The following is a 20,948-nucleotide window of genomic DNA, read 5'->3' as shown; positions in this document are numbered from 1 at the left end:
TCTGTTTCGGCAAGGAGTCTCTCAGTATTGAGGAGTAAGGGATCTCTGTGGCAGGCGTAACCTTGAGAGGTGTCCCTACTCAAAGGGAGATCCTGTCATGCAGCCCGCTGCTGCGCAGGAGAGCTTGAAGGGCTCTTGGGCTGCTCACTATTTATGGGGTAAGATGATTGACTCATAGTCGTATCTGCATACCGACTACAGATGTTAGTGTCTTCTACATTTGGCTTGAGTCAGACATTGATCAGCACTGTGGTTAGGCAGGTGCATTGCTCTAATTAGCACTTGGCTGTTGTGTTGTTATCTGTCTCCCCCGAATGAATCCACTTTGAGCTGGATGCAGCCATCACAACCAGACACATCCCTTAACATCGCCACTGGTAGTTATCGCTTGAGCAGGGTTACGGGAGATAAAGGTCAGGTTGGGAGGCGGGAGGGAAGCACACTGTCACAGCTCAACTTTAGATAGGGATCTGGAACAGTTGTAGAAGTATGACTGCTTCTACAGAGAGACCGATGAAGTGTAATACAAAGGCACAGTGCCCTGACAAAGTACATTCAAACATAGAAGTTTCTACTGAAACTAGAGAAACATGCCTGCTGATAATTTAAGAAAATGCACTGACAAGAGGGGAAAAAAAGGCCTGTTTTGGGCTATGTATTACTTCTGTACTGCTAGGAGAATAATTTAGGCAGGAGGCAAGATTCGGAAAGGTCCCAAGGACAGGCTGTGTATTCAAGCCAGGAAGGGGACAGAGAAATTACAAAAGCTTTTCTTTTTTTTCCAGATTCTCTTAGCATTTCTTGATAAGGGACCCAACACATATTAAAAGCAGTTAGAATACTAGTCAGTATCCTAGTAATGAGAGAAATGTCTCATGTTTGCTTCTCCTTTTACCACTGGGGCTGACACAGAATGGTTTAGATCTTAATGATGTTAGAGGAAAATTTATCATGCTGGATCCAACAGCCCAAGAGAGGCGAGGCTGCTGCCGCCACTCCACGTCCACAGGTCCAGCCGTTAGTGAGGCTGAAGATGTAGTCCCAGCAGGCACATGCACACAGAACACACATACACACTACATATATACATATATACATATATACATTGCCAGCCACACAGATCACAGACAGACACTCAGAGCACTCACGCAAACACAGACAGCACCAATGGCCTCATCCTGCTTCCCTCTCTGGCTGGACAGAATGAAAGTCCACTAGAGAGAATACACACACACACAGTGGATCCTTCCAGCAGCTGGACTTAGACACCCAGTCTGCCCGGTAGCTGGCCCCTGAATCCCATATGAGCTCCTGAGGCTGCAGCCCTACCCCAGACCATCACACACATGCACACACGCACACACGCAGCTGACTGCCCTGTGTTTTCACCCCTAGATTCCTGCAGAACCTAAAATACTACTTTCCACCATTCAGTAAATTTCCTGTATCATTAATATTAAAGTTCTATAACTCAATTTTTAAAATATGAGATAAGGAGAAATTATTTGCATTACCCTTCCTCATGTATATACACTTGCTAATACCCTTTTCTTAGGAAGATTTGATCTTTATTTATTAGTGGTATTTCTCACTTCTTACTCTGGTTACATATTTCTTTTTAAATGTCTGGTCGTATTTTTTCTTAATTTCTATTACCCTGGACTGAAGTTAGATTCATCAGCGGTAATTGCTGACATATATTATTTCATTTCTTGTTTTTAAAATTAGTTCAACATTTGAGATTTTTGTAGTCTTTTTTCAGCTAGCGTTACAGAACTTTACAAAGATGTATCTTGTTGATTTACTATAGTCCCTAGTCAGTTTTAGTAATATTTGAGTAGCTATGTCATGTAGCCTTACAGGCCTGTACACAGCTTTTTTAGTGGTGATTTCACCTGCTTTTTGTTTGTTGCATTCTTCACAAAGTCATCTTTTCTTCCTAGATGACTCCATTTATTCTCCTCGTTTTCCCTTTAATGATAGACTGCTTCTTACAATAGACATCCTATTACATTGTCTTATCCTTCTGAGTCGGCTACATAGCAACAGCTTGCACTTAGCACACCAGTCATGCTACTGGTGTGTATCCTTTCATACAGCTGTCAGCATGGTCTGTAAAACTGCAGGTCAAAGGAGGTCACTTAATCTCTAAGTTTCTTCACTAGTTCTCAGCTGTTATTACCGAAGCTTGTCAATGTCATGAGTATTCTCATGTTTAGTTCAAGGTAGCGGTATTCCAGTTGGTAGCTTCCCTTCTCCATGTTAACTGATGCTTTGGCTCATTTGCAGTCAACCATACTCAAGCCACAGTCAGCGATAACGAGCACTTTTTGCATAGGATTCTTTTTAACTGTTGTCATTTCTGTATCCTCTCATAATTGCTGCCTTTCAAAGTAACCCAAATCCATTTCACAGTTCATATTAACTGGGTCTTTCTGTTTATACAAGGATGCGAACAGATTGCCCAGGCCACCAACAGAGTTTAAAACCAACGTATATCATAAAGTTTAAATACAACACTTACTGTATTTACTACTTAGCATTTATTTTATGTACCCCTATTAACAGCAATATTTATCTGGAGTGCTTACTATAGGTAAGCATTTTGGAAAAAACAACATTTAATCTTTGAATCTTCTTCTGATTGTGAACTAGTCTTAAAGCAATTTGAAAACTGAGCTTTACCATTTAAAGCTGCCAGCACCATTTGTCAAACACACAATTCATATAATAGCAATGTTGGTGTGTAATAAAAAAACGCATCCTCTCACCATGTGATTTTTAAGAAAGCTGCAGTGAGCCAGGTGGAAAATTCCTGCAACACATTTTCATCATTTCAGGTATCGCTTTTTCATGTAGGACAACAGTGCCATCTGGAGTTAGTTTTATATTAAAGCTAATTTATCATGGCAAAAGCATATTTCAGCTTTGTATTAGCATTTACTAAAGTCTTTTAAAATAGTCTCCCTTTAAATGAAGACCTGTACTATTATACTATCAATATTCACTGATATTATAAATATTCATTAAGACCATTTTTTAAGAAAGTAAGTTCTCTGGCATACAGATGCTATGATAATTTTGTATTTTGTATTTATTAATGTTTGTTATTCTTTTCTTTCTTCAAAATCTTTAATACTGCAGCTTGGCAGTACTTGTAAAAAGAACTGTGTTAGCAGAAGTTATTTCATGACTAATATTTGGTCGTATTTATTATATATGAATATATATGAAATTTCTTATTTTATTAAAGAGCACATTGCACAAACAAAACATCAAAAAGGCATTAACCAGTAAAACAAAAGTACACAGGAATTAAAAAGTGCCAGATAGTTTATTATTGGAAATTAGCCTGTTGGAAAAGGACCTGGGGGTGTTGGTCGACAGCCGGCTGAACATGAGCCGGCAGTGTGCCCAGGCGGCCAAGAAGGCCAACGGCATCCTGGCCTGTATCAGAAATGGTGTGGCCAGCAGGAGCAGGGAAGTGATCGTGCCCCTGTACTCGGCACTGGTGAGGCCGCACCTCGAATACTGTGTTCAGTTTTGGGCCCCTCACTACAAGAAGGACGTCGAGGTGCTGGAGCGTGTCCAGAGAAGGGCAACGAGGCTGGAGAAGGGTCTGGAGAACAAGTCTTCTGAGGAGCGGCTGAGGGAGCTGGGGTTGTTTAGCCTGGAGAAAAGGAGGCTGAGGGGAGACCTCATTGCTCTCTACAACTACCTGAAAGGAGGTTGTAGCGAGGTGGGTGTCGGTCTCTTCTCCCAAGTAACTGGCGATAGGACGAGAGGAAATGGCCTCAAGTTGCGCCAGGGGAGGTTTAGATTGGACATGAGGAAAAATGTCTTTACTGAAAGAGTGGTTAAACATTGGAACAGGCTGCCCAGGGAAGTGGTTGAGTCACCATCCCTGGAGGTATTTAAAAGACATGTAGATGAGGTGCTTAGGGATATGGTTTAGTGGGCATGGTGGTGTTGGGTTGACGGTTGGACTGGATGATCTTAGAGGTCTTTTCCAACCTCAATGATTCTATGATTCTATGATTCTATTTATGCAGTCGTCATTCTTTTCTCTCTCTCTCTCTCCCCCCCCCCTTCCTTCCTTCCATTGGGAACTGTTAATGGGGCAAGACTTCAATGGAAAAATAGTAAAAAAAAGTAAGGTCCGGATCACAATTCTTGTGTAAAAGGGGAAAAATTAGCAGGCAATCTCGCAACTGCTAATACCATTTTAAGTTGCTTGACTGTGTGAAAAAAAAAATATTTTAAGATTTGTTTTGTATATATGATTTTCAGCTATTGCCTTTTTGGGTTCTTTGGTTTTACTTTTCTTGTAGTAAGATCAGAAGTTTTACTGTGCAACTGTCACAATCCAGAGCTGAATCATCAGTTTGTGTTGAATGCTGACCTCAGCATGTATTTTATACATTGCCTTAAGTTAACTCAAAAGTATTAGCTGGTGATGAGAAAAGGCTGTCTATCCAACTGGGAGAACAGGGGAAGATAGGTTGCCCAACCCAGGTAGTAAAGGTAGGTTTGAAAAGGCAGGAGAGGCAATATGCTTTGGAATATTCATTTTTTTCTCCAGAGCTGGGAAAGTTTCTCCTACAGGTTTTCTCTTCCCGCAGGAGAACTTGCTGGCTCGTGCCAAGGGCAGGATTTCATGAGATGTTTAACAGGATGTTCAGTTCTCTCTCTCTTTATCTCTTTCCCACCTTGCCTGTCTGTAGTGATTAATCACTTGCCTGGTGTTCAGTGAAAAAGTAGGTCACTGAGCATACATGATGGCGCTGGAGTTTAAAGACCTGTAGACCTCTAAGCCATGCTCTCACCCCACCCTACAACTGCAACCATATTGCTGGTTTGTTTCTATCCTGGTGTATTTTTACTGCAACTTCAGTGTCTGGATGAGCCCAACTTTGGAAAGATTTTTGATGTTGCTATCTGTCGAGAATCCTTCTGAGGGTTGAGTCACAGACATGAAAAGCAACAGCTGAACTTCTTGGTCATTTCCTAACCAAATCGGAAAGTCTCTCATGGGCCAAGTAACAGTCATTTCTGCCAGCTACTGGGTAATCCCACTAAATGCTCAGAGCCTATTTCAGGTAGTGGGAGCATGATATGTTCTCAAAGAAAACTTCAAAAGACTCCTCTGTATTTCACCTATGAATAAGATACATTCTCTGGAATTTGAATTTCATAAATCAGGAGTAGCTGTCTATCTTGCCTAAAAAAGAGAATTGTTGTATCTCAATCTGAAGCTATAAGTTTCATTTAAGAATCATTTGGTGTAATTATTTAGCTTGTCATAGACAGGACGTCAGACTGGATGATCACTATGGTCCCTTTTGGCATTAGACTAAATGAATCTCTGAGTAAATAATTGAAAAGTGATAGAGAAGCTAATTTTAAGAGTTGCTATCAGCTGTTTGTCATCACTGTCAATTGGTGTGATGCCCAAGCTTTTCTTGGTGCCATACATATACAATAACCGCCGCTGAGAGTTTGTGATGATTGATGCATAAGCTGTGAGCTGGAATGGCCTTTTACTTTCTGTACCATCTCCCTGCCTTTTTATCACATCCCATACAAAGCATTTGCCTGGCTTTGGCCTTGGAAAAGCTCCGAGGAACTACTCACATCTCCCTTGGAGTCAGAGTGGGCTGCATGCTATAGTGCCAACTGCAGCCAGTGCCCCCTCCAGGAATATCTGGAGGATGATCCCAAAACTGGGGAGACTGCCTGCTCTGCTGAGGGAGGGAGGAGGGCTGGGGGAACCTGGACAGTGCAGCATACTGTTAGCTAAGAGAGCTCAACTGAATCCTGCCCTAAGCCTTCATATCTGGAGCTAAAGCAGGATACCTCATTTTAGCCCTGTCATTTCATATGCTTGTTTGTTACTTACTAACTTCTCAGTGTATGCAATAAGTCCAAAGCATCAAAATGTTAAAATTCAGAGTTGTAAAATATTTATAGAAGTCAGACAAAGCTTGTGGTATCCCATGACATAGAAAGTCTTTGTCTGATATCATTTAGCTAATGCCACTGAATGTCTCTTGAGTGTTTGTATAAACAATAAATAATTTATCTTTAAAAATTAATAACTCACTGAATAATGCATGTACACCAGCCTGATTTATGGTGCTAATATGTTATGATAATGTGAAATTAAATGGAAAGCCACTTATGTAATGATATTATAGCTTCAAATAATGTCATCACTATTTAGCTTATATTTGCATTTCCTCTGGAGTTGTTTTAGTATCTTTGTGGAGACCGCTTTAATTTTTTTCATTCTTTAATGTATGCTTTGGTAGCATTGAATCAATTTAAGCTTAGCACTTCGGTGCCATTGTACATTATTTAAGTAGCATGAGGAGATAAGAATAATACAATTTATACATAAACACATGTATAATGTATGATGTAATACACATATATATCATATAATATATATTGGTATGTGTAGTTGTACGTGTATTATAAATATGTTTCTATATATTTAATATTTACAATTTTATATATCCATATAACCTCAGCCATGACATTGCAGATCTGATCCAAAGCTCATTAAAGCCAGTGGAATATATTCAGTGGACTTTGAATCAAATCATGCAGCACAGTGATTTGTCCTCAGTGGAAAGAGATTAGAAAAGCATAGCATTAAGTGAAAGGTACCTTGTTATTATTGTCAGATTGTAAAACAGTCACTCATTTTCTCTTTTTTCTAAGAGAAATCCCCTGTTTTATTGAACTGACTAAAGCCAGGTTTTCAGCATTTGTTTAATGTTTCAAGCAGTATGAAGGTGGAGGGAAATGGAGATTTCAGACTAAGATCTTTAATCTTTCTCATAGTGTTTTGGGTCCATTCCAGGTTGTTTCAGTTGGCATGTTCCTTATATACTACATACTATTACAGACTTTATTTATTTATTTCTGTATTTTAACAAGAATATGACATGCAGAAAGTCTTGTTGACAGCTCCCACCAGCTAAGACAGTGCAGAATAAGTGTTACAAATGTCAATTCTCAGTATCTTTAATTCAAACGTATAGCATACATATAGCATACACGTGTACTGATAAAATAATTAATCCAAAATGTTCTCAGATAGTTCTGAGAATGATAATTTTGAATTTCTTAAATATGCATCAAATCTCAAATATCTTTCTTTGCCTTAACTTCCTTGCATTTTTGGAGGGGCGTATCTTCCCTTCTGCTCTTCACGCTTTCAGGCTTACAAGGATATGAGATGATAGTGAGAACATTGACTTTACCTACTTTGAGCTTCGCACCTGCCTGGTGCATAACACTGACAGAGATTATATAAGACTATATAAGGGAAGTAAGAGTCAGACTGTGATTCTGTACATTGAAATCTTTGGGCTGACCTATACACAAGGCAACAATGCAGGGACTGATGTGCAGGGACCGTGGCAAACTCACAGTTAAGCCCTGGGTAAAGTGCTCTTTAGGACAGATAAGGCTGTCACAATATGTCCACCTTCTAAGTCTGTTTTTAGAAGTTGTTTTGTACCCAAATTCTTTCTTGGTCCAACAATAAATGTTCGTGTAGTACTTGAAAGTGTCAACTAATTAACTGACTTTTCTTTGTCTTTCTGTATGGCTGTTTTGTGCTGTTATTCCACCCTGGATATTATATGGGGAAATATATTTATGGATGACAATGGTATCCTCTAATTCATCATGCATCATAACTACATCTGAATAGTACATGGGGAAAAGCACGAGGAGCACAGCTTTCCCCTAGTGCTCAATTATTCTGAAGGACAAAAGTCTGCAAGTATTCCTAAACCAACCAGAAAATCAAAAGATAAAGCACCTGAGAAGACAGAAAAAGAGAAGTCCAATAAAGAAAGAGGATCACTTGTATCTCTTGCATCTCGACCTGAATCTCAGGTGAGAACAAAGCCAAAAACTGGATTTGTTGAGTGTGCCATCATTGTACTGAGTGTAAAGATATTTTCAGATCAGTATTACTAACACTTCCAGTGCATCCCTTGCATTTCTTTATGCCCTGCTTTGCCACTTTTTTAGCTTTACACCTGAGAGAGGTTGAATTACACATGTAAAAGACATGCATCCTGCATTTAGAGATGTAATGTGCTCATTTCTTTGTTTATGTATAAAGCAACTACTCGTTCCTTTTGTTGGTCTACTTCTGTCTCCGCTGGAGTTTTATTAAATTCCATTAATTCGCCACATTCATGTCCCATTAGTCCCTCATTGTAGTGGTTTTCGTGGGTTCCCAGGGAGATGAAATAGGTCTTTCTTTATAGTCAGTTCCTGTCTCATATGTCACAATTGTCATTAGGTGTGGACATACAATGGCAGAAAAATTGGCACCTACATGCCTACTTGCAAATTCTTCTCATCTGTGGTGGGATAATCGGAGCTTTCTGTGGTTGTCCGAAAGGCTACTGCCAGCCTGTATGCCTTAAAAGGAATTGACTTTATGGATTGCAAAGAGATTAATGGAAGGCAAAGAAGAAACTGACAGCTCCTCATTTAATAGTATTGCTTTTGCTGGGAATTTCGCTGCTTCATGGCAGGTAGTTCAAGGGGAGGGCATCGCCATAGAGTTTTTTATGAAGAAATCTCTACTGAATTGTTTTGTTGACTAAACCTGCTGTACAGCAAACTTCCCTATGATTCATATCCACACCTAATTATACAGAGTTCCGGAATAGTGCCTTAACCCTTCTTTCTGAGCAGTCTGAGTGGCTGCAGTTGAGATTGTTGGCCACAGAAATGCAACACAGCTTCAGGCTGTGTCAGATTTCTGCCTTCAGCTCCAATGATGGGGTACTCTAGGGGTGCTGGGATGATGGTTCTTGGGAGCTCTTCAGTCTGCCACTAAAACTGATGCAAGTTTCAAGATGGGACTGCTTGCAGATAAAGAAGATGCCCACTTTTAGCCTCAAATAAAAGCTGAACTCCTATCTCTACTTCTAAATCTTGGGCTTACAGCTTCTGCAGATGGTACAGTTTCCAGAAATATGTGCAGCACAATACCTCATTCATCGGTCAGATGGCAGAACAGTCTCCTACATTTCAGGTACTACTTGTACCCTACGATTCTGGAGAAGCCATGCATTAAGGTGGTTTAGAGAGTTTGCGAAGTGATTGGAAAGAACCTGGTGCCTCATAAGACAGAGCAAGATGCATTTCTACACAAAATGCCTAGTTAAATATAATAAGACTTCTAGTAAAAAAGCCTGTGGAAGGAAAGGAAAGGAAAGGAAAGGAAAGGAAAGGAAAGGAAAGGAAAGGGGAAAGGAAAGGGGAAAGGAAAGGGGAAAGGAAAGGGGAAAGGAAAGGGGAAAGGAAAGGAAAGGGGAAAGGAAAGGAAAGGAAAGGAAAGGAAAGGAAAGGAAAGGAAAGGAAAGGAAAGGAAAGGAAAGGAAAGGAAAGGAAAGGAAAGGGGAAAGGAAAGGAGAAGGGAAAGGGGAAAGGAAATGGACTGTCAAGTAGGATGCATGCTTCACTAAGAAGTCATATGGCACTTTTCACCTTTCTAAGCAAGGATGCTTTTAAAGCCTCTATATCTGTCAGTCCTTGCTAACTCACGCACCCAAATGTGACACTGAATCTAGTATCTTCTGCCCATCTGCTATATGGTACTGGATGTAACTTCAGCAGCTGCGTGCCTCCTGGTAATAGCCTACCCATCATTTTCCCAGGCAAAAGGATTCTGTTAGTAGAAAATGCTATAAACAAATTTCCTAGAGAAGAAGATTTCTGTAGAGTTTCTCCGCTCCGATTGCTTTACGTGAAGCTGAGGCTTGCTATTCTTGCTGTTCCTTCAAAGCTCACTGTATTTTGATAAAGGACATCAGTGGCTGCAAACCCTTTCATCAAAGAGGCATTGACTATTTAATTTTACAGTTGTGGCTCTTTTCCACAAGGAATACAGAGAATTCATTAGTAATCACACATCAGAGAGTGCATCCACCTACATGTTTCTCTCCTTTGGCGACTGTATAATTACACGATCATCTCTTATCAAAGAAACTTTTCCCTTTAACTTCTACACAATAATTGCCCGTGGCTTTGCTTCCCTTTATCTCCCATGAAGAGAGGGAAACACTAAAAAACACTTGTGTCGAGGGTTGCTCTGGTTTCCTTTAAACAGCAAAACACAGGGCATGTGCAGAGAGAAATGTTAATCTACTCCCAAAACCACAGAAAGTAAAACTCAACAAAAAAAATCTTCCAGTCGGCAAGGGACAACCACACACTAAGGGGGCGAGAAGGAGCGGGACCCTCAAGCCGTCGCTGTTCTGTCTCTCTATATCGCTCCTTCTCTCACTTTTTTAATTCCTCATTGGCGTTTTGTTATTAGTCCCCACAAGAGGAGAGGAGAGGAGAGGAGAGGAGAGGAGAGGAGAGGAGAGGAGAGGAGAGGGAAAAAGGTTGGCAGGGAGGTAAGACAATTGCATGAAAAACCCCTACAAAATACCCTTGTTCGGATAGACTGTTCAGAAGAACTGGGAGCGTGGAGCATGCTGTATGGGAGTGGGGGGAAGCATGTAAACAAAATACCTCAAAGAGCTTCTAGACATTGCAAAGTAATTTTCCTTTCCTTTGGCAGCCACTGTTTGTGTAGTAATGCATGTCAAAGTCTATCAATGTATAACGTATATCAGTCGGGAAAATTACCAGGATATAGAAACATAACTTCATCCTAAATAGTGGTAGTAGATGTATACCAATGAATACACGTTTATGATAATTCACTTCCAGCAAGCTGCTTCAAACAAACCGTACTGGATTTTACGTCTAGTTAGTGAACAGAGAGAGGCAGACATTCTGGAGGTGAAGAAAGACACCCAGCGAGCAGATGAGATCAAAGCCATGAAACAAGCATGGGAGTCTGCAGAGCCAGGAAGAGCTATCAAGGTAATATCAGAGTGCAATCTTTGCAGTAATGTTTCTTCACAAGTTCCAGGAGCTGCTGTGATGGTAGAGCAGTTGCCACAACAGAGACCTGACTTCATATGGCTGTCCTCTTCACCACTCTGTGGAAGACAGGAAATTTTACACAGCTTAAAGAATCAAGTGATTATGTACATGAATTCTGGGCAGGAATCCAGATCATCTACTTCAGACTTTTGTAGATCACTGAGACTTTTAGATTCTACTTTACAAAGCAGAGAAAAGTTTCTCCTTAGAAAGCCCTCTACTGCTACACAACTGCAAAGCTGCCACTTGGAACAAGTTTAATGTTTAGCATGAACAGATTCTAGTGAGAAATACACTGTTATAAACATGCCAAAAAGATTTCTCTTGAAGAACTGGCACGTGGCCATATCATCCCTCAAATTGCCCCCTGCAGCAAGGATTTCCAAATTCATTCTGGGTTGCAGGTTACCCATAAGCCTGTACATGCTGCTCTGTATGAATTCACTGTTTTGGAGAAGCAATACTAATTCAGATGTCAGCTGCAGCTGGGCTCTTTTGACATGGCGTATGGTTAAGACGGAAAAATAATATGAGTTCTTTCTAGCAAAGCAAAAAGTTGCACTGCTGATTCAGAATTGGAAGCATCATTACCAAAAAAAGGAAAATAAAAGAACAAAATGCAGTCTTTAAGCTTACCTGACAGTCATCCCCCTATACACCACCACCACCATTGACCATTGAGGGATACTCAGCCAGAAACCCCAGCTCAGAAGAATTTTGCCTTTTTTATATTACCTTTCAGAAATGAACCTCAGACATGGGTCCTCCCAGTTACACTTTCAGATTTTCTCAGTTCTCTTCAGTGTACCCAAAGCTCAAATTTTTTCCTGACACTACTTTATTAAATTCTGAGCTAAGGAGAGATGCATTACTCTGCAGCTTTGATTGGCTGTGCTGAGACTGAAAATGCAAGTACAGCCTCCTAAAGATTAGCTGGAAATGAATCCCCTTTGATGTGTAAGGGGTCTCTTCAGAATGCTGGTTCTATCACCGTTGCCTTTTCTGATCAGAAAATCAACTGAATTACAAGTAAAGGGTTTCATTTTAAAAACCCCTTAGGTCTGTGACATTTTTCTAAAACAATTTTTGTTAAGAAAATTGCAGCAACTGCATGTAATACGCTAAAAAAAAGGTGGTCTGAATTGGGGGTCTGCTATCCAGACTAAGTAGCTTCCCTTCTCCTTTCTCCCTGACCACCCTGCCCCAAGGTCTGCCTGTTCCAGGGATCACATGCCCTCTGACTCTGGGAATTAGGTGCCTGACTCCAGGCTGACTTTTGGCTTCTCCCTCCATTCTGGCAATCTGAGTCCCTAAGAGAAAGCCCAGTGAGCCAAAGTCACCTTCTGAAAAGACAGGCAGAAGTGGTGATGCCTGGTTTTGGCATCAAAGGTAATTGAGTCTGAAAGGGTTTGCAACCGTAGCTCCCACTTCTCAGGAGGAAGTCTAAATCACCAGGCTATCGGAGCTCCTAGGAGGAAGTGATATTTCCCTAAGGAGGTGCAGTAGCTGAATGTATTCTGACCATACATTCAGCTATGAGGGAACCTTGCTTTTCAGTGTTTTTTTGGTTTTTCGTTTTTTTTTTTTTTAAATCCAAAGATTATTTTAAACTGCCCAGAGATCAGTCATTTTCCAGTATTTCTTTGCATGGTGATCTTTAGTGTAAGTATTCAATGTCTCAGGACTGATTCAATGGGAACCCTACCATCTTTTCTGATTCCAGCCCCAGGCAGAGTTCCATACTGCACTCTGGTGTTAGATTTGTTATTGACAGCATCGTTGTCTCATTTGGGATATGTACTAAATATAGCCAGGATGCATTGAGTGGAGTGAAACCATTCAAAGTGTACTGCCTACTTTTCATTTTACTGAACTACCATCTCACAAAGGTTTACTTAGGGAAACTTATTCATATACTCAAGACACACTTGATAGAAATTAAAGATGAACTTTAAGTACTAATGCTAATTTATTTCTCCTCTACACACATTAAAACTAAACAAATAAACATTCCAAAATATTACTAGAAAAATCTGATGTTTAACGTTGACAGGTTATTATTTCAGAAAATCTATTGGAGAGATGGCTTGAATATGACTCTGACATGAAATGTGGTCCTCTTATGTTTATCTTTTTTTCTCCCCACTGACTCACTAACAGTATTCCTGTTCTTAGAGGTGATGTTTTCATAGATCAAACCAGTGAAATATACTCACCAGTAATATGAAGTAGCATCATATCTCACATGCACTGGATTTGAAGACTTACTGTCCTATTGACCACTTATAGATTTGTACTTTTGAAAATGCTTTGGGATTTAAAGTATGCAGTAGAAGTTTTCTTATCTGGATTAAAACTTTGATCTCTAGGCTTTTCAGGAACGCATGCAGTTTATTAATAAGTATGCTGTGAGAGATTCAGAGGAGCCCATAGCTGGGACTGAGACTGCCAGTTTAACACCCAGTTCAGGAGAAAGAGGTAAGGGTATAACTTTCATCATGTTCATCATGTTCAGCTCCTTAAAAAAGACTTCTGCATTAAATACTGGTAGTAAATGGATAGAACAGCCCCGATAAGGGTGTCCAAATGCACAGTGGCATGCTTAGTCTCTATCTTCTCTATCCCCTCTTTGTTTTAATTGTTGCATTGCTCTATTTTCAGACAGATATAGCCTCACAGCTCTTGGAGGCTGCCAGGTTACCCTTAAGCAAACTTTAGGCAGTCCTTCTGTACTAGAATTCCAAGTCTAAATTAACCTGAAACTTTTGGAAGTTCAGTGGAAAATAGCTACTCCCTCAATTCCAAGTTGGATACCAGAGGTCATTAGTGTAGAAATATTAAAAAATTGTTTAGCAGCTCAAATAGAATGTCAGTAAGACACTACTACTTCTAACGTGCATTTTCTTTTTGTTAATGTTCATGGAAACTGTTCATGGACAGTGCTCTGGAAGTGAGGTGTCAAAAAGTGCATACTGAGTAGCATCAGCTTCCTGGCAGCTTCCATAAGTGTTGTCGAATTTTATTTAGTGGTCACAACTTCAATGGATTCTTCATTTGTATTCCCTGGCAATTACTGGACTCTGATGCAAATTTGAACTGGGTGCAAGGCTGCAAGGCTGTTTGTTGTTTCTTTTCTTCTGAGAATAGTGCTGAGATCAGGCCATCACAGAAAGGAAAGTGTAATACTCAGTCTGATTGTGGCAATATCTGGTCATGGCTTATGTGCATGGAACTAGAACCTGTGACCAGTACATAACTTGTTAAGATTAGTATTTTGCCAGTCAGGTAAGTAGTCCTCCCGGGAATGTTTCAGAACTTCAAACAGAAGTAGTCCTCACTTTATGCCTTAGACAAACACATCATTAGTTACTTCTTGCATTCCAAAGGAACTTGAAAAAATATTATTTCTTCTAAGTTACTGGATAATGACTTCAAAATTAATGGTTGTCCACCAAGAGCTTTGTTCTAAACTAAGCATTTGGAGTCTAATACAAAGTCTCATGAAGTAAAGAGGTGACACCCCAATGACTTTAAGTTGTTATGGTTCGGTTCCATAGAGTGCAGCAATAAGCAATAATGTGCTTGAACATTTCTGTAATGTTCAGTATCTTAATGAGAATTTTTATGTTCTGGAGAATACTTTGCTGATGGGCAGTGCCTAAGGCACTTCCAAAGTCCATGTCACCCTTCTAGACCAACAGAGAAGGCTGGTATATTTGTCTATGTATAGACAGTAAATTTTTTTAATGCTCAGAAACCTCTTTCCTATTTTTGGTGAGAAAATTCCAGTAATATTTTAAATGCTTCAATTGATTACTACTATATGTAGGGTAATAAGAGAGTTTTTATGGAAAAAAACCTAGTGCAGTCATCATTAAATCTCATCAAATTTCACAGGCATTTTCAGCACATCCAGATGAACTGAAAGAAGGAAGCGTTGGCATAATCACAACGCAGCTCAGCACAGTGGCATGCTTAGTATCAGATATGTCATTGTATTGTGAGAATGCTACATTAAAGCATAACATGGCTACTATCCATGTGGTTTAAAAAAATTCTAAGACTTCAGAATGACAATTTTAAGTTGTCATGGGACCTTTTTTCTTTAGACTGGTATTTCCCAAACTAAATCTCTGCCCAAAAGGGAATACAATTTTTTTAAACTACAGCCAGGACTGAACAATCAGATTTTTATTGATTCGTTTTTTAAATAAAATAGTGTGATTCCTTGCTGATTAGAAGTTGTTCTTATATTCTTTAGGCACTTTAAATTGAATGTTCTTGCTTAGATTTACAAACCTTCTTGAGTACTGTGGATTTAGCTAAAGTACATATATTAATTTCACTCTAGCATATGTGTTTTTTTTGCAGCATTTTTGATTCTATCATGAGTGTTGGAAATAAAAAGGCAGAAACATTATATCCTCTCCAACCCATATTCTCATTTAATAATGTATTTTGCTGAGCCAAAAGAAGAAAAAACTATGTAAGAATTTAGATGGAGCCTCCTAGCATAACTGAATAACCAGTTTAATCTGTTCTGTTGTAGATTCTTTTACCACAGGAAAGAAAGCATCACAAGCAGCTATTGACTCAAGCTTACAAACGCAGCAAAAAAAATGGGAGCCTATAGACCTTAGTCCTTACATGAGGTAAACTGCAGCAAAAACAATTAAGTCCCAGTGAAACACCAAAATGAAAGACTGGCTAAGGATTTTTATATATAGAAATTAGTAAATGCAATACATTTTTATGCACTTGTATCCTATCTGTAATTGGATGCAGTATAATAGATGTGAATTTAGACTTTATCCTTCACATGTCATTGAAGTAAGCTACAATTCTGTCACACGCTTCTAAAGTTGCTGTGAAAATCCTGGCCCATGATCTATCTGTCCTTTATGTTGTGTACACAAAGTCACTCAGTCGTGAACGCAGAAGTGTAGACGGCATCAAGATACGGTTTTCAGGTTTGATTTTCCTGGCATGGATGTGTTTTAAAATCTGTGCTTTCCTACATCCATTCGTAATTTATGTCCTTTCCTTAACATAATACATGTCAAAGGAGCTGAATCACTGCACTGCATGTAATGAGAACGTGACATCAAATTTGAAGAAAATGCACCTGCAGGCAAATATGTTTATTTCAGCGGTCATCTTGAAAGAAGTCCATATGAAGTTTGTCAGGATGTGATGCTAGATTCAAATGATATATTTAACAAATGCAGTTCAGTTAATATTAATAATAGTTAATAGCTGAAGTAATTATATTAATTATATTCTTTATTCAAAAGAGCTATATTCTTTATTATATGTGTTGATATGAATCTATCTAGCTAATATACATGCACCTGCATGTTTGATGTGCTGCAGCTAGAACCCAGTTAATGCTTAAGTCCATTTGTATGCAATGTGGCATTTATGCAGCTCATTGATTTTCAAAAGACCTTAGAACATGCTGAAAAAATCCCCAAATTTAATTTTAAATTAAAAGGGAAACTGGTGTTATATTGAAGCAAATACATTAAAACAGTAGAAAATATGGCAAAATATCTTCCACAGGCTCGAGTCTTGTAAGCATTTCATTTGTCTTCAACTCCTTGACTTTTACACTAGTCATTTAAGTCAAATTATAAAAATATATTATCCACTTAGCTGCCATTATGCCAACGGCAAAAAAAAAAAATTACATTTGTCTCAATGCTGACTTACAGTATCAAAAACTTCTGGAAATATGATATTTCTTGCAAATTAAAAATAAGTGTCACATGTAGGAGTTTTTCATATGCTCAAAGATGAGCATGATTTTACAAATATTTTTAAAATAGACACTCAAGTATAAGAAGACCTGGCCTCAGGAATGTACTTTCTCATTGGTGTTATATATAAGCAGAGGAAAAGTGACTCCTTAACCATATCTAACCATACAATGATGACACTGCAGTATATAAGCCAAATATATGCATATATATGTTAAGAAAAATATACACCACCAAAAACTGTATTTGAAATGAGAGAAGTATCTTTGTATTTCCTTCAGAAGAACAATGCCTGAGCCTGCGCTAAGAAATAAGTCTATCATTCAACAACAAGAGATACGTAAAGTGGAAAAAATCAACCATTTTAGGGAACTTCGAGAGCTGGCTTTGGAACAAAGAGAAAAAGAACAAAATGCCAGAGCTTTATTGAAGCAAAATATACTTGAAATGTATGAGAATCTACAGGTAGGTTTTCAAGATTACTTTCCAGTAACTATTACTGTGATATCCACCACTAGTATGAATATCTTGATCAACCATTCTCAAGACTTTTGTATTCAGTACCAATAATTAGAAACAGTGAACAAGCTTGAAATTTCGCTTGGGCAAAGCCTAAAAGTAAAAGTCCTAGGGAAAAAAAATAGTACTACACAACATCCTTAATATGATATTCTTAGTACTTTCTTGATAGAGCTCTTTGCAAAAACACTATTTTAAGAATATCACAATAAAAGGATAGTTATAAGTGAGAATAAATTGAGGATTTGACATACATGACCAGATGTATATTAGATAAAGCATCTCTGGTTTGGCTGGGCTTTTTGGTTATAGAATTGTATAGGGCTTTTTGGAAAGTAATAAAGAACAAGATAACTTACACAGGAGGACGAGGTGCTCTTAAGCACTGTTCTCTAAGCAAAGTTAGAGAACAGTTTTCCTGGAATATGCATGATGCCAGCAAACAAAAAATTGGAATTATTAATCCTTAAAAAACCATGTCTATAAATTATAAATTTGGTAGCATTAGTGTAGGATCCGTTGTTAGGATTAACTCAGCCAATTCATTGCACATGAAATTGGTACAAATATCTTAACAAAATTGGCTTAACCCTTGAGTGTCAACAGGAACAAAATGTTTTGTTACACAGTGGTGATACAATAACCACTAGCAATCAGCTGGTGACTATTCAGCTGATTTTACATCACACCAACCTATTTACAGAAATCACTTGAAAACATCTCCTTAACAAGTTCCCAGACAGCCTGATTTATATTACTTAACTACAAGTCTGCAAGAGGCCATAGTTCTCTACCAGTGACTGTCTGAGCCTGATAAGAATGCGCATCCAGGTTTTCAGATGTTGCTATGATTTTGCATCATATATCATATATATTAAGGGCAAATTTTTATTAAGAGTAGTTCCTTGGCTCTTTCTAGAATTATGTCCATTAAAGATGTTTCACAATATGAATTTAAAATCATAGAATCATAGAATAGTTTGGGTTGGAAGGGACCTCGAAAGCTCATTTAGTCCAACCCCCCTGCCGTGGGCAGGGACATCTTCAACTACATCAGGTTGCTCAGAGCCCCGGCCAACCTGACCTTGAATGTTTCCAGGGATGGGGCATCCACCACCTCTCTGGGCAATCTGTGCCAGTGTTTCACCACCCTCAGCGTGAAAAATTTCTTCCTTATATCTAGTCTGAATCTACCCTCTTTTAGTTTAAATCCATGACCCCTTGTCCTGTCACAACAGGCCCTGCTAAAAAGTTTGCTCCCATCTTTCTTATAAGCCCCCTTCAAGTACTGAGAGGCTGCAAGAAGGTCTCCCTGAAGCCTTCTCTTCTCTAGGCTGAACAACCCCAACTCTCTCAGCCTTTCTTCATAGAAGAGGTGTTCCATTCCCTGATCATTTTCATGGCCCTCTTCTGGACCACCTGCTCCAACAAGCCCATGTCTTTCTTATGCTGAGGGCTCCAGAGCTGGACGCAGGACTCCAGGTGGGGTATCACCAGAGCAGAGCAGAGGGCAGCCCAGGATACGATTGGCCTTCTGGGCTGCGAGCGCACATTGCTGGCTCATGTCCAGCTTTTCACCCACCACCACCCCCAAGTCCTTCTCGGCAGGGCTGCTCTCAATCCCTTCATCCCCCGGCCTGTATTGATACTGGGGGTTGCCCCGACCCACATGCAGGACCTTGCACTTGGCCTTGTTAAACCTCATGAGGCTCACATGGGACCACCTCTCCAGCTTGTCCAGGTCCCTCTGGATGGCATCCCATCCCTCTGGTGTGTCAACTGCACCACTCAGCTTGGTGTCATCTGCAAATTTGCTAAGGGTGCACTCGATCCCACTGTCTGTGTCATTGATGAAGATATTGAACAGTACCGGTCCCAATATGGACCCATGTGGGACGCCACTCATCACCCATCTCCATCTGGACATTGAGCCGTTGACCACTACCCTCTGGATGTGACCATCCAACCAATTCCTCCCCCACCGGACAGTCCACCCATCAAATCCATACCTCGCCAGTTTAGAGAAAAGGATGTTGTGGGGGTCCTTGTCAAAGGCCTTACAGAGGTCCAGATAGACGACATCCGTAGCTCTTCCCATGTCCCCTGATGTCGTCACTCCATCATAGAAGGCCAGTAGGTTAAATGAGAGGTACTTGTGAAAATTGAGAGTTACTTGTGAATATGCATACTGTGCTGATTAGCACTTTTACAGTTTTTTCATCTGTAGACCACAGAGAACTATATAAAGGTATCCAGGTATCCCCATTTTCCAGGATGGAAATATAAAAGAAGAAGTTTTCAGAAGTGTCCAAGTCCCACTTGCCCTAAGCCTCATGAAGGTCAATGTGATTTAGGCTCCTTTAGTCTCTTAAAAGACTAGAGCTCCTAAGCCATTTCAGCATTTCTGAAAACTAGGTTTTGAGGGACTTGTTTAAGACAACAAAGCAAGCCAGTAACTGAAGAGGGACTAGGCCCAGATGGGTAACTAGTCTGTTGCCCTATCCTCCTTTCACACAATTAGCTTAGTATGCCAGCAATTTAAAGAGGATTTTCATGAACTTTCTCTTCTTCTTCATGGTGAAAAGACTGACATATAGCTGTGTCACTGTGACAAATCAATAAAAATACACATAAAAAGAAAAGGAGAGATGCTCTCCCTGTGCTTACAGAGTCATAAAGTGAAACATAGCAGGAAGGATGCAGTTGCTTGTGATGAAATCAAGATTCATGTGTTGGGGGGGGTATTGCTGTTTGTTTTTGGCTAGGCATCCTTAGACGAAACACGAGGCAGAGTTCACAGCATTCGGGAAGCATACAGAAGTAAGCTGCTAGAGGCTGAGCGCAGAAAACAAGAAGAACTGGCAGCTCATCAAGCAGTCCTGCAAGCAGAGCAAGAGAGGAATGCACACAAAAAGAAGCACGGAAAAGGTTTAGGGAAAAAAAAGTAATTGCTAGCACTACTGAATTGTATTTAGCAGTTTGGGAAAGAAAGTTTACATGCAAAGATGAGAAAGAATGTTTATTATTTTCCAGTATTTTTGTCAACTATATCACATTTTATCTCTTTGCCTGGTGCTAGTGAAAAAAATTGATCTAGTATTCTTCTTTTCAACAAAGTGTTTGGTATTTTGCTTCTCATAAAGGTACCCACCACTATTAAAGTTTGTATGTTTTACTGGAATAAAATTTTGCAACAAAAATTAATATTCTATTCACATTCTTCTCCCAAAATCATGGTGTCTTTTGTCCTCTTTCCAATCAAAACAGAACCAGTCAAGAACGAACCAGAGTTGAAACACTGAATGTAACCTATCAGTTTTGAAGTCATTTAACTTGACAGAAACATGAGATCCTTAAGTGGATGACAATTTGTGGAGTTTATAATAATTAAATAGTGGCACACCGCACATTTCATATGCAGGCATTGGAAGGCTTCCCAAACCTGGTTCACTAGGCACTCACATGCTTTCTGTGTACTGTAGTATTTTTCCCTTTCATCATTCTCTTAGGTGATTTTGAATCTCACAGTAACTCTCTGTAGTGGCAAACTCATGGCACAACCTTCCAAGGCTTATTGAATACTCCTTAAAACCCTATTACTCTCTTTATTTATCTTTCCTAAGCCATGTTTTGCCCACAGTGGCTTTGCTCAAAGTGATTACAATAGACCCTTGGTTCCTAGACCTTTGG

At 39.5% G+C, this 20,948-nt stretch overlaps 1 protein-coding gene across 1 annotated transcript in view; it reads left to right on the top strand.

Annotated features, from left to right (window-relative positions):
- ADGB (androglobin) overlaps window positions 1-20,206 on the top strand; it is a 116,241-nt gene extending 96,035 nt beyond the window's left edge. The window contains exons 29-34 of the mRNA XM_009325596.1: window positions 7,727-7,914; window positions 10,762-10,917; window positions 13,350-13,458; window positions 15,530-15,632; window positions 17,021-17,204; window positions 20,024-20,206. Coding sequence (XP_009323871.1) covers window positions 7,727-7,914; window positions 10,762-10,917; window positions 13,350-13,458; window positions 15,530-15,632; window positions 17,021-17,204; window positions 20,024-20,206 — 923 coding nt within the window. The remainder of the gene's footprint in view (window positions 1-7,726; window positions 7,915-10,761; window positions 10,918-13,349; window positions 13,459-15,529; window positions 15,633-17,020; window positions 17,205-20,023) is intronic.
- Window positions 20,207-20,948: the final 742 nt, after the last annotated feature.

Source organism: Pygoscelis adeliae, unplaced genomic scaffold (genome assembly GCF_000699105.1).
Source record: "Pygoscelis adeliae isolate BGI_AS28 unplaced genomic scaffold, ASM69910v1 Scaffold300, whole genome shotgun sequence".
Lineage (NCBI taxonomy): Eukaryota > Metazoa > Chordata > Aves > Sphenisciformes > Spheniscidae > Pygoscelis > Pygoscelis adeliae.
The sequence above is the reverse complement of the archived record's forward strand: the minus strand, read 5'-3'. Positions and strand labels throughout refer to the sequence as shown.